The sequence below is a fragment of the Aplysia californica genome, unplaced genomic scaffold (assembly GCF_000002075.1).
Source record: "Aplysia californica isolate F4 #8 unplaced genomic scaffold, AplCal3.0 scaffold01148, whole genome shotgun sequence".
NCBI classification, from domain to species: Eukaryota; Metazoa; Mollusca; class Gastropoda; order Aplysiida; family Aplysiidae; genus Aplysia; species Aplysia californica.
This window is the reverse complement of record NW_004798418.1, coordinates 78,218-90,503: the sequence shown is the minus strand read 5'-3', so window position 1 is coordinate 90,503 and position 12,286 is coordinate 78,218. Positions and strand designations below refer to the sequence as shown.

Here is a 12,286-nt window from a genome sequence, read left to right as displayed (position 1 = left end):
AGAGAAAAGTCTTGAAATCTGCGCTCAGTTTCCCCTGACGAGGCAAGAAAAGGGACTAGTTAGCGTGAGAAGGTGAACAAGGTATAAAACATTGTGTGTACGTATACGTAAGAAGATTGCCCCTACTTATTTCAAGAAGTTTTCAAATACACGTTTAAGGTAGCAATAATAATTATCACTTCGGTGTGAACCTTATAATCAAGGTGAAAGCGAAAGTAAAACGTAACAACGAACTAAAAAGTTTCCGAACTTCAACGTTGACTTCTTTTTACGAAGGAAATTACATTTAGTATCAGATTTTGTGTTGTCCGTCACTTCCTCCACACAGTTTCACTACGTGTAAACATTATTGACCAATCACATTTCGCCAACTGTACCGGGTCCGAGAGAAACACGAGTTTCTGGATGTGAAAATAAAACCAGGAAGGCGTAGGTAGGTGGTATTTAGAAGGCAAATTCTTGTTTCCTGATAAACGTCTGTCCTGCTTATTGTTAGTTATCAGTGTCGCTACATGTCAGTTTGATTTTTTCCCTTCATGAAAAAGAAAGACAAACAACAACTTTAAAAAACGTGCTTCAATCAAAGTAAAGTCGAGATTAGAGATCTTCAGAGACCTTCTGATAAAGAGCCTTTCATACAGCAGAAGACCAACCTCCCACTAGATCTAGATCTAGATTCTAGACCCAGGTACTAGATCCTAGTCTAGGTTTAGAATCTACTTCCACTTCCATATCCAGAGTAAAATCTAAATCTAGATCTAGATCTAGATCTAGATCTAGATCTTGTATACAACCAAAGTTGTAGAAGCAGTCAAAAGCGAGCGGGGTGACTTGAAGAGTGAGGCAAGTTTTTGTATTTAATGTTATTGTTAGCCTAGAATCTATTTGTTAGCCTATTTTTTAGGCTCGTTTCAAATTTGGTGTTTTGCTTTTACTTCTGTTGTGAATGTGAAAGTTGAGTGTGCTGTAGATTTATTTCTAAATCTAGATATCTAGATCTAGATCTAGATCTAGCGGCACATTATTCGTCGAATTACCAAATTTATTTTGATGTGATTTGAGATCTTTATTAGATCTAGAATCTAGATTCTAGATCTAGATTCTAGATCTAGAATCTAGATTATATCTAGATTTAGAATCTAGATCTCTAGATCTAGAATCTAGATATCTAGATCTAGAATCTAGATCTAGAATCTAGATTCTAGATCTAGATTAGTCTTTGATGTAATAGATCTATTTACTGATTACGAGACCACACAGTATAATCAAAGGGTTTCTTCAGAAAGTCATTCATTGAAGATGAAAACAATCCTTGATCGATTAGATCTAGATTCTAGATCTAGCTTATATTGTCATTATTGTCTCCACTCCAAATGTTCATGTGAATGTTCATTTTAAAGGCTTGTTGACGACTCTTGTCTGTATGTCTGGATCTAATCTAGATATCTTTAAAATATCTAATTTGTTTAGTGGCATCAAGGATAAGCTGAACTCTTTTGTTTTTATTTCTGCAAGGCTTTAAGATATATATATTTAAAAAAACTGGAGAGAATATTCTGTTCAAAAGTACATTAGCTGACACTAATTTATTGTTCATGTAAGATCTTCTAATTTGCAGTGGCCGCATTCACATTCATTGACAAAGCTTTTTGTTTCTATTGCAGGCTCCATCTTGTGTATTCGTCAGTCCAGATTGTGAGACTGAACGAGACAAACTTTCACCTGCCCTTAGCTGTAGCACAAGGGTTTTAAAAAGTCGTTGGAGACTTGTGAGCAGAAACGAGCAAATATGATTGGATCTCACCGTTATACTGTTTTGCTGTTGGGGTTGGCGGCGATAGCGGCTGTCAGTATGGCCAAAAAGAAAGATGAACGGGAATGTGAAGGTAAGCCCCCCCACCTGCCTGCCCCTTCACCTTCGAATATTATTATGTTAAATTGTGAGCAAATGCTGTCTTTCCTTTTTTATATCTGTATATTATATATATAAAAATATAAACATATTATTATGTTACAAAATTTCAAGAAACTGTGACAGTTTTTATTGTGCCTTTGTAACTCTCACAGTTTTTGTTTGTGTAAAAGAGTGAAAGCTATATGAAAGATGGTGTCATTTTAACGTTGTGCTTTTTTTTCCTTGTCTCTCTCAGATGTGGTAGTGAAGACTTTGGTTCTATTTTTCTACAATCTTCTTCATCCCCGTTTTTCCTATTTAGTTATCTTTACTCCATGATTGTCCAGTCTTTTTGATTTTTTTGCACTCTCTTGACGTGATTTGGTATAAATGCATGGGCCTTTCTTATCCTTGTCAACGTGTTGGTTTTATAAAAGTATTGTAATAAAATAGTATGGATTAAGGAAAAAATTTAATTCCATAATTTCATTGAATGTTTTCTTTCCCTCTGCAGTTTGTATCGGTGCAATAAAGAAATTCAAAGCTGACCTCACGGATGATGTGATCAGCAAGGTAGACAAGCTGGAGGCAGCCTTCAAAAAATTCTGTAAAAAATTGCCCAAAGGTGGAAAGGAAAACAGATTCGTAAGTCTTTATTTTTATCTCCTTTGTAGGTACTTTTTTAAAAGTAGGCCTTCTGGTTTTTTTTGGTGGGGGGGGGGGGGGGGGAGTTCCTGTTAGTACTGGGTTTCTTTTTCTCTTTGTGAGTACTTTTATTTTTTTGGGGGGGAGGGGGGATGGGTTGTAAGTACTGTTTTTTTTTTTTTCTTGGAACAAGTAGAAACTGGTTTCTTTTTTTTAGGGTCCAATTTAAGTAGGCTACTGTTTTTGAGTTGTTTCTTTTTAACGTCGTAAGTACTATTTTTGTTTTTGGGTTGGTATTTTTTTTTTTCATGACATACTTGCTTTTGGTGGCTTGTGTTTTTGCTGTTCATGGAACTATTATAAATAGTGTTGTGTAATGGCTAGATGGTGGATGGATGGATCAGTTTGCGATTGTGTTTGCCACTGCCATGTTCTGGTTGTCTTGCTCAAATAAGGGATTGAGATGATGCCAAACGCATAACCTTTATGCCGTCTTTGAGTAAATATTTTCATGATAATGGACATGGCAAATGATAACTTGGACAAGAAAGTTCTTTTTTTGTTAATTATTTTGACGTAAAAATTAATAAAAGGTTCGTTCACAGCTATGCAAGGCCATAGCAAAACGAAATGCTGTCATATTCTTTCAGAAATATGTCAGTCTTTGATTATCATTTCTACATTTAAAGTGTGTCATCTGTTATCACTTGCTCTATCACCTTTTGTCCATCTGTGTGGGTGAGTGGAGGGTGCTATTGGTAAGTCCATCAACTTAATGTTTCGATTAGTTCTTGTTTGTTTATCTTGCGTTTTGCTCAGAGTAAATAATGGCAGATGTCATGTCGGGTGTACTTCTCTTTGCTGAAGCTGAACCGTCAAATGACACATGCGTGTCTTCTGTCCTCCCTTCTGTACATTCTCTTCTCTCCATCCCACACCAGTGCTATTTTGTTGGCGGTACCGAAGACGCGGCCACAGGTATCCTTGGCAACCTGGTGCGACCCCTCAGCTACCACCTGCCGCCCGAGAAAATCTGCGAGAAACTCAAGGCCATGGATGCTCAGATCTGTGAGCTGAGATACGGTGAGTACTGGTACCCGTCTCTCTCAACCACATGGTGTTGAGATACATGATACATCGGGTGGGGGGGGGTATTGGGAGAGGGAAAAAAATAGGTTGAGTCTCCCTAGACCGTGTCTTTTTTAGTAAAGTATAGACAGCGGAGAGGAACTCTTGTTTAAGATAACATAAGATAATACCGGCACTTATATGACCTTATTGTGTTGCAAGTGCCGTAAAACTCTTACTACAACTAAGATAAGATAATACTTTATTATCCGAGAGGGAAATTTTTCTTGACTGTAGTACATGACCTTAAAAACACATGCAGGTATACGTAAAAATTTAATTAATCTAATTGAAAATTGAATATGAAAATAAAAGTAAAACTGACAAAATGTGCATATCAGTATCACATCATTTGCATTATTCAGGCACGTTGTCAGTGCCCACCATCTTGACCCGCTGGGTGGGGGTGTATGATTGGTACGTGCTGACTGGGGGGGAAGATTGATGTGATTGTTTTACAATGTTTGTTTCTCCACCCCATTACCCAGTGGGTGGTTGGCGGGTGCTCTGGTGTGGTTTGCTTCTTCTTTCCTATCAAACATCTATCGTCATTATCTCCCCTTCTTCTTTTTTTCGTATTTGTTACTCTCTTGTGACACCTTTCATCTTCGGCACTTTTATAAGTTAAGTTTTAGTAGAGGTTTTATGGCGCTCGCAACTGCATAAGGTCATATGAGCGCTAGAAGATTAGAGGCGTTACAAGAGAGTAACAAAAATAAAAAAGAAGAAGGGGAGATAAGGACGATAGATGTTTGATAGGAAAGAAGAAGCAAACCACACCAGAGCACCCGCCAACAACCCACGCACTTTTATAAGACCTTATTGTGTTGCAAGTGCCGTAAAACACTTATTAAAAAACTAAACCTGTTGACATCCACCCCTTGGTGCTCATATGACCTTATTGGGTTGCAAGTGTCGTAAAACATATTTACTAAAACTTTAAAAAAAACCTTACTAAAACTAAACTAAACCTGACCCCCCCCCCACAGACGTGAAGCCGGACTTCACCAAGCTGAACAAGATGCGCGTGGGCGAGCTGAAGAAGATCCTGTCCAACTGGGGGGAGGACAACGCCTGCAAGGGCTGCGCCGAGAAGTCGGACTTTGTGAAGAAGGTGCGGGAGCTGCTGCCCAAGTACGAGCCCGAGGAGTGGAAGAAGCTGCAGGCGGCCGAGAAGACCGAGTTGTGATGTCGGCCCGGTGGTGTAGTGTTGTAGACCCTAGGAGTTTTTTTGTTTTGTTTTGTTGTTGTTGGTTTTGTTTTTAATTTTATTTCGCACCCTCGTGCGTGCTAGTTGTTTTGTTGGTCACATATTCATGTGGACTCACACATACATGCGCACACACATGCACACACACGCACTCGCAGACACATACACACACACACACACACGGACTCGCAGACACATACACACACATTGACATACACACATGCACGCGAGCACGCTCACCTGTTGCTTGAGGCATTTGAAAGTTGTCTGTTGTGCCTCTATCAAGTCGAGTAGACTCTGAGCCTAGTTATGATGGCGGGCTTACCTCACATGTCAGGGTTTGGGGTTCGATTCTGGTGTGAAATGCCAGTCTCCCTTTTATCCTCCGACTCCCTGAACCTTTTTTTAACTACTACGGGGAAAAAATGCCAGGGAGAAAGGTGCTGTATTTTCTGCATTCTTACATGGGGCACAAGTTGTGTCGCTGTATTCTGGTAGGAAGTCGCGAATCGAAAAAAGAATACGTGGTATGATTTTTAAAAGTCTGTTAGCTTGTTTTGTTTTTTTATTCTTTTGTCTCCGTCTGCTGAGGTTTTCACTGTTGTGATATTTTTTTGATTATTCATCAGCATTGACGCTTATCCATGCTTCTGGGGCCGGGAGGTTTTTTTCATTTTATATAATTTTCAGGGTGGTTTTTTTTTTTTTTGCTTAAAAAAAAAAATCATTTTTGTCACTTGTTACAGAATGACTTGTGGCTGTCTGATCCATCTCCAAACGTCATGAATGTTTGCATCATGTCATTCTCATCTGAACTGTTCTAGACTTTTGCGTGTAATAAATGAGGTAGTAGTGTTTGCAGTGTGTGCTTTGGAGAACAGGCATTTAGAAAAGTTTATATGTGTGTGTGTGTGTGTGTGATTTGGAGAAGCATTTAGAAAAGTTTGTGTGTGTGTGTGGAGTTTTAACTTATTCTAAATGAATGAAAGTTCTTGAAGATTATTGAAGTATAGAAATGTGTCCCTGATGGTTTAATTTTATACACATGTGTTGTTAAAAATCCTGACTTGGATCCTAGCTGAAGGATATGAGATTAATGAACATGTGCGTATATCATGTGTGTTTGAAATGTCCATTTTGCGACTCTCCACGTTTGTTGATTGGTAGCCTCGGTTTTTCTGGCTAGCCGTCTCTATGTGCTGAAGTCTCTATGTATTATTTGACACATTGCTGAAAGGAGTCTGTATATTTGATACATTGTGCTAAAAGAAGTCTGTATATTTCAAAATATTTGACACATTGCGCTGACTATCTTTGTTGACTCAGTGTGTGTTTGGGAGATGGGAGAGCTTGAGAAGAGTGGAGGTGCTACTGTATGTTCCTCTGTCGGGACATTTTTGCTGACGGTATTTCTGCCCGAGTGCTCGCGGGGCCTCTGTCGGTGAGTTTGCTGGGGTTTTTAAATATTTGCAAAGATGTGAATCCAATTCCCGAGTAGGGTACTTATTTTATCAAATGTCTCCTCCTTGGAAGCTGAACAAGCTGCTTGGCCTTGACCAGGCTGGGGCAGCCACATCCCCCCCACCCCCACCCCCCCAATTTGTGTATGTGGACATGTGCCGGCATCACTTTCTGAGTGTGGATGCGAGAAGTGTAGGCTAGAAGTAATTGAAGTATGATGACTTGATGAATGATGTCATTATGGTGTGTGAGGATCTCCAGGAACACATGCTGGGTTCAGATTGCGTTGAAAGGGGCGTAAAACATATCTACAATTGCATTACATAAGATTGTTGGAGGGTGCAGAAAGTTATTTGGCGAATTTTGTGAGAGACATACCTCTAGAACTTTTTTTAATCTGAAGTGAAATAGACCTAGAAAATAACTTGATTTTCTATCGCTATCGATGTTTTGTAAAATATGGAGATTTGATGAGAAAATGTGTGGGAAATTTGTGATCTGGATGATTCTGCTATTATCGTACTATTGATGTTTTATGAAATGTAGAGAGAGAGAGAGATGCTTGACGATGTTGCTTTGTGTGTGTGGAGAGCTGAGGGAAGTTGTGACTGTGAATGTGAAACTGGGAGGTGGCTGCGCACAAGGGCATGCCCACGGCATCTTTGTCTGGCCGAGTACGTTGAATAAAAACTGTTGAAACCTCACCTGAATTATAGACTGTTCGTCATGTTATTATATATATATTAGTGACTCAGCATCTGTGGTATGGGGAGAAATTTTAATCAAGTGAATCTTTGTCCGTCTACTGGGATGTTGTACGATACCCCTCTCAGTCCAGGTTGATCCTGACAGGCTGGTTTGGACGTGGGCAGCCTGCCTCCTAAATTATCTACATTGTGTTGATGGTGTTCTAAAAAAGCTCATATGACCTTATGCAGTTGCAAGCGCTGTAAAACGCTTAGCAAAATAATATAAATAAAAAATTTAAAAAAACCCACACTTTTTATAATGATAAACACATTGCCTTTTTCCAACAACAAGAACAACAAAAAAATCCACTGCCAACAGCGAGAAGTTTTGTATCAGGGCATTGTATTTTAAACCATTTATTGCACGTCATCAAAGGGCCTCATCATAAGACAGTAGAAAAAAAAACCCAAAACAAATACATGATATATATTATTATTAATATAATAATTGTTATACTATTATGGTGGTGTTGGGGGACAAAGCTGGAAGAAAGACACTGAGGGGGGGGGGGGAAAACAGTGTAGGGGTGAAGGTCGCGCTCCATCTAAGTGTCAAGGTCATCGGATGTCCGCGGTTAGAGTAGAGGGTCAGTCAGAGGTCAAAGGGTCAACTAGAGGTCAAAATTCTGCACTACAGTTCTGATCACGGGCAGTTGGGACAGTAGTAGTAGTAGTAGTAGTAGTAGAGGTCACGGAGTTCACGGTCATAACCTTGCACACTTGCTCACACACACACAACACCCTACAACAAACCACCCCCTCTTTGGTTCCCTTCATCAGTCAACCTCCTCACTCACTCTCCTCTTACCCACATTTCCATGTTCCAACGAGGAACCTTTCACTTACCACCTTCCAAGAGGAATAAACCTCATACACATATTTTTGTCTCTTACCCAAAAAAAAAACAAAAAAAAAAAAAACAACAAAATTTTAATTGAGAAATATGAAACCAAAAGTCATGTTTGCAAACAGAAAATTATTAAAATTTCACTTCACTTGCCGAAAAAGCAAAAATTTATGGATCGCAAAATTTTTTTTTTCTCCATCGACTTATAGGAAAAGAGAGTTGGAAAAAAAGAAACGTTAATATTAATTTGTGGAGGGGGGGGGGTTGGAAGAGATATAAAGAATGAGCAAAGCTCCAACTGGACAGCTCAACCACGCGTCAAGGTCAAGGACAGAAAACTTGAAATTTTCAATGCCCGGCGACACAATTGAGAGATTTCACCAAGAACATCTGACAAACCACACACCAAATTGTCGATCTGCCTCCTGTCCAGAGAAAGAAAAACTGGCAGCTCGACAGAATCATGACAAGGATATTCTATATATATGGAGCGGCAAATACACACAAAAATCATTGAAAGATTTCTCTTTGGTTTTAACTCTGTCTTCACCAACATTCAACCATGTGTCTCTGATTCAAAAGCACATTCCGTTTGAGTTAGCATATATATATGTTTCCTCTTACTCTCCAAACCTCCTAGCTATTGAGATTTATAAGCTTCGGGCTGGTCGTCCAAGAAATTTTATGTATCCACATTTGAGATGAGGTTCCGTCTAGACATGACCTGTGAGAAAAAGTTTTGTCTAGATGAGAAAGTTCTGTTTACTAGACATGACTACTGAGAGAAAGTTCTGTCTAGACATGACTACTGAGAGAAGGTTCCGTCTATATGTCGAAGTTTCATCTAAACATGATTACTGAGAGAAAGTTCCATCTACACATGTCTACAGAGATAAAGTTGCGTCCAGAAATGACTTCTGATGGACTAATAATATCTCTATTTGTGTCGAGTCTTCCAATGCCTACATCTCCCACTCTGGTAAAATTAGACCCAGGCCAAACCTCCGACCCAACCACAAAATCCGAGTCTGGAAATAAATTCTTTCCACACAGCTCCTCTTAAAAAAACACGCCTGTTGAGAATCTAGTCTAGAAAACTCATTGTTCTACAATATTTTCTGCTCACACATAAGGTCCACTCACATTCATCAATATGATTGAACAACCATTTAGCAAACTTGCTGGTTTAAAATTAAAGCTGATGAAAATTCGGAAACACTGCAGGAAAAGACTGAATTCTAAAACCATCGTTAACTGTCATCATCTTCACTGTCGTCATTCTCCGCAGTTTATCGTGCTCGTGCTTCTGTCCTTCTCCCCACACAAACTACCACTTCCTCAAATGACAGCTCTGCTGACAATCAACAGTTCAGTGAGGAGAAACAATCATTACCGTACCAAAAACTTTGCTTTCTCAAGGCAGAACAAAGCCAGACTTGCTTGTAACTCAATACTGTATGTAGTCACTTGCACGAAAAGACTCGATCTAGCTGTGACGTTAACCTTTTTGTTGTTCTTATTGAAATGGATGAAGCGTCTAGCAATAAGCAAAGGTTTAGCTGAGGACGAGTTGCAAATTACAGACATCATTTTCAATCAACTTGGTGGTCTAAAGTACTTTTTAAAAGCAACTATTAACCCTAAACATCTGATCAAGCCAGCTGGTGCATCTACATTTTGGATAGCAGATACCGTTAGCCTAGCCCAACACGTAACTCGACACTGCACATAGTCACCTGTACAGAGAGAGAGAGAGAGACAGGTAACTCAACACTGCACATAGTCACCTGTACAGAGAGAGACGTAACTCAACACTGCACATAGTCACCTGTACAGAGAGAGAGACACGTAACTCAACACTGCACAGTCAGTTGCAAGGAGAGACTAGCTGTTTCGTTAACCCAAAGCGTAATCCAAAATGGGATCGGAACTAGCTCAGTTACAGTACACACCTCTGGTAGTCGCAAACACGAGCCATCATAATAAAAAAATAAAACAAAGCCAAAACAAAAAGTCCAATCTATCCCACCTCCGACACGTTCTCGCCACTCCGCACACACAAGGACCCCACCAAGTAAGGGAATCAAGAAGCCAGAACAGCTGTACGCAGGACTCGGAATAAATTAATTGATATATATATATAATATAATAATCAAAACAGACACCATGAAAACAAAGACGAGAAAACCAAAGTACCACGCATACGGACACAGATCAGCTGACGAATAAATTACGGCTCATGCTAGAATCAGAAACAAAAAGAACAACAAAGACCGATCTCTCATGCAAGTTCTGCACCCTGGCAAATGAAGAATGAAAAAACTGGCCACAGAAGAGCTTCCTATCGCACACAGCGGAATCACATTTGGCCGCAAATTGAAAATGGTCATGGGATGGAGTGGGGGGGGGGGTGTCACGCAGGTCATCAAAAAACAAAAAGAATTCACAAACAGGGAGAAAAAATGTGTCCAATATCTTCTATCGTGTGAGAACTCTGCCAGATTTGTACAAATGGGTTCCAGTCTCCCTCTCTCTCCCTCTCCTTCTCCTCCTCTTCTCCCTCTCCTCCTCGCCCTGCGGGACATCACCGTCCCGTCAGGCGTACTGTGGCTGACCAACTAGCCAGGCTAGGAGAACATGGACCAACCAACGGCTCCCACCATCAGTCTATCTTCATCTGTCTCATTCACCATTCTTCCCTTACTTCCATCAACATGAAAAGATAAGGCAGTTCTCTTTTCACACACACACACACACACACACACAATCACATAGTTTTTGTTTCATCACTTTGACTGAATTAGTTTTATTTACACCAATAAATAACTCACTGCAAGTTGCCAAAATAGGGCAAACATTGAACTACCGGAAAAATAAAATTACTTAATCTTTTCAAACATTGCCTCCATCTCACTTTCTTCCAGAGAACTCTTGCTCTTTCAAAAATTATTTTTGTAGAACCAGAGAACTCTTCTTCTCCTCATACTCATAAATATGTCATTCAAACAAGTGAACCAGTGATAGGGATAGAGTATATAAATAAATATATATATAACATGGGGGGAAATGTTAAGAAAAAAAAAATTAAAATCAGTTTTTATCTATCACATTCCTTACACACAAAGGAAATAAATGGTTACTCTATTTTACCATTTCATATGAAATCCTTTCAGTACCGAAATCAAATTCCCTTCTATCTGTTATGAAGTGACCGACATTTTCAAAAAGTAGTCGGGTCGGCAATGGGTGATACTAAAGTTCTACAATCACAAACAACCGCCAAGAACATTTGCCTCCAATAAAAACCCACCCAACAGTCCAACAACTCCACCAACAGAACTTCACTCTTTGGAAAATTCACTAAAATAACTACAACAACAATTTTTTTTTGAATAACAGAAATATCAAAAAAGATTTCTCCCCAAAAGTCAAGCTGCTAGCTGTAGGCCCCTATGTAATGCTTCAAGCCCCCAGGATGAAAACTTCACACAATCTACCATTCAATTTGTTTTCATCAGGATCTTCTTTTTAAGCTAGCCTACCTAAAAACAATCATTTTTCAAGTTGTTTTAACCAAAAATGCTCCAGATTTTTTCCTTTGTGACCACCTCCACCACAACCAACGTCTGACTCGTAGAACTAACAACACCTACTCTCCTTCAGCATCAACAAGACAATTTCTGGAGATCCGAGTTGGGGGGAAAAAATGTACGAGAACAAATACATCAAAAAACACTCCCAGAAAAACTTACTTCTGACTTGAAAAAAAAAACCGACCTTAGTTCTGACTTGGGGAAAAAAACAAAACACCTTCACTTCGACTTATAGAGATAAAAAACCCACCTTACCTTAGACTTTTAGATAAAAAACCCCACCTTAGCTCCGATTTACAAAACAAAAACTCTTCCCCGTCTGCTGTCCTGGGAGGGAAGAGAGAACAAAGAGAGCAAATGAATGAAGGGTCGCGGGGTCGCGAGGTCAACTGTAGGTCAACTGTACACACACACACACACACACACTTCTATATATGAGAGCTATTGCCAGTAAACAAACTGTACCTATATGGAGTGTGGCAGGAACACTTGGTGGGGGTGGGGGGGTGGGGAGACTTTTGTACAAGTTAGAAAAAACATAATAATAATAATATCATTTACAATTTTAGTTTGAAAGAAAAGTTTAAAAAAACAAAAAAACTGGTTTCTACTCAAAGAGTCCGACCTCTTTCTAAACAGATCAAGAAAAACCAAACAAAGCAGTGGACAAACTGAGTGAGAAAGTCGACTCACTCCTCACACGATCTGACAAGGACAAAAAATGTCTGCACAATCCAGGGGACATTGGGGGTGGGGGGG

The 12,286-nt window shown here is 39.5% G+C and overlaps 1 protein-coding gene across 1 annotated transcript; it reads left to right on the top strand.

The window, feature by feature from the left end:
• Positions 1-334: 334 nt before the first annotated feature.
• LOC101850924 (mesencephalic astrocyte-derived neurotrophic factor homolog) lies at positions 335-7,048 on the top strand. Its single transcript, XM_005111906.3, has 5 exons — positions 335-433; positions 1,665-1,886; positions 2,409-2,539; positions 3,481-3,622; positions 4,657-7,048. Exons 2-5 carry the CDS (start codon positions 1,790-1,792, stop codon positions 4,854-4,856), a joined length of 570 nt encoding a protein of 189 aa, XP_005111963.1. The 5' UTR covers positions 335-433; positions 1,665-1,789; the 3' UTR covers positions 4,857-7,048.
• The last annotated feature ends 5,238 nt before the right edge of the window (positions 7,049-12,286 follow it).

Excerpts from the sequence above, each read along its gene's own strand:
- LOC101850924 (XM_005111906.3), top strand. The coding sequence starts at position 1,790 with ATGATTGGATCTCACCGTTATACTGTTTTGCTGTTGGGGTTGGCGGCG. Across the intron at positions 2,540-3,480 it reads GTGGAAAGGAAAACAGATTC|TGCTATTTTGTTGGCGGTAC; the intron begins GTAAGTCTTTAT and ends ATCCCACACCAG. Across the intron at positions 3,623-4,656 it reads GATCTGTGAGCTGAGATACG|ACGTGAAGCCGGACTTCACC; the intron begins GTGAGTACTGGT and ends CCCCCCCCACAG.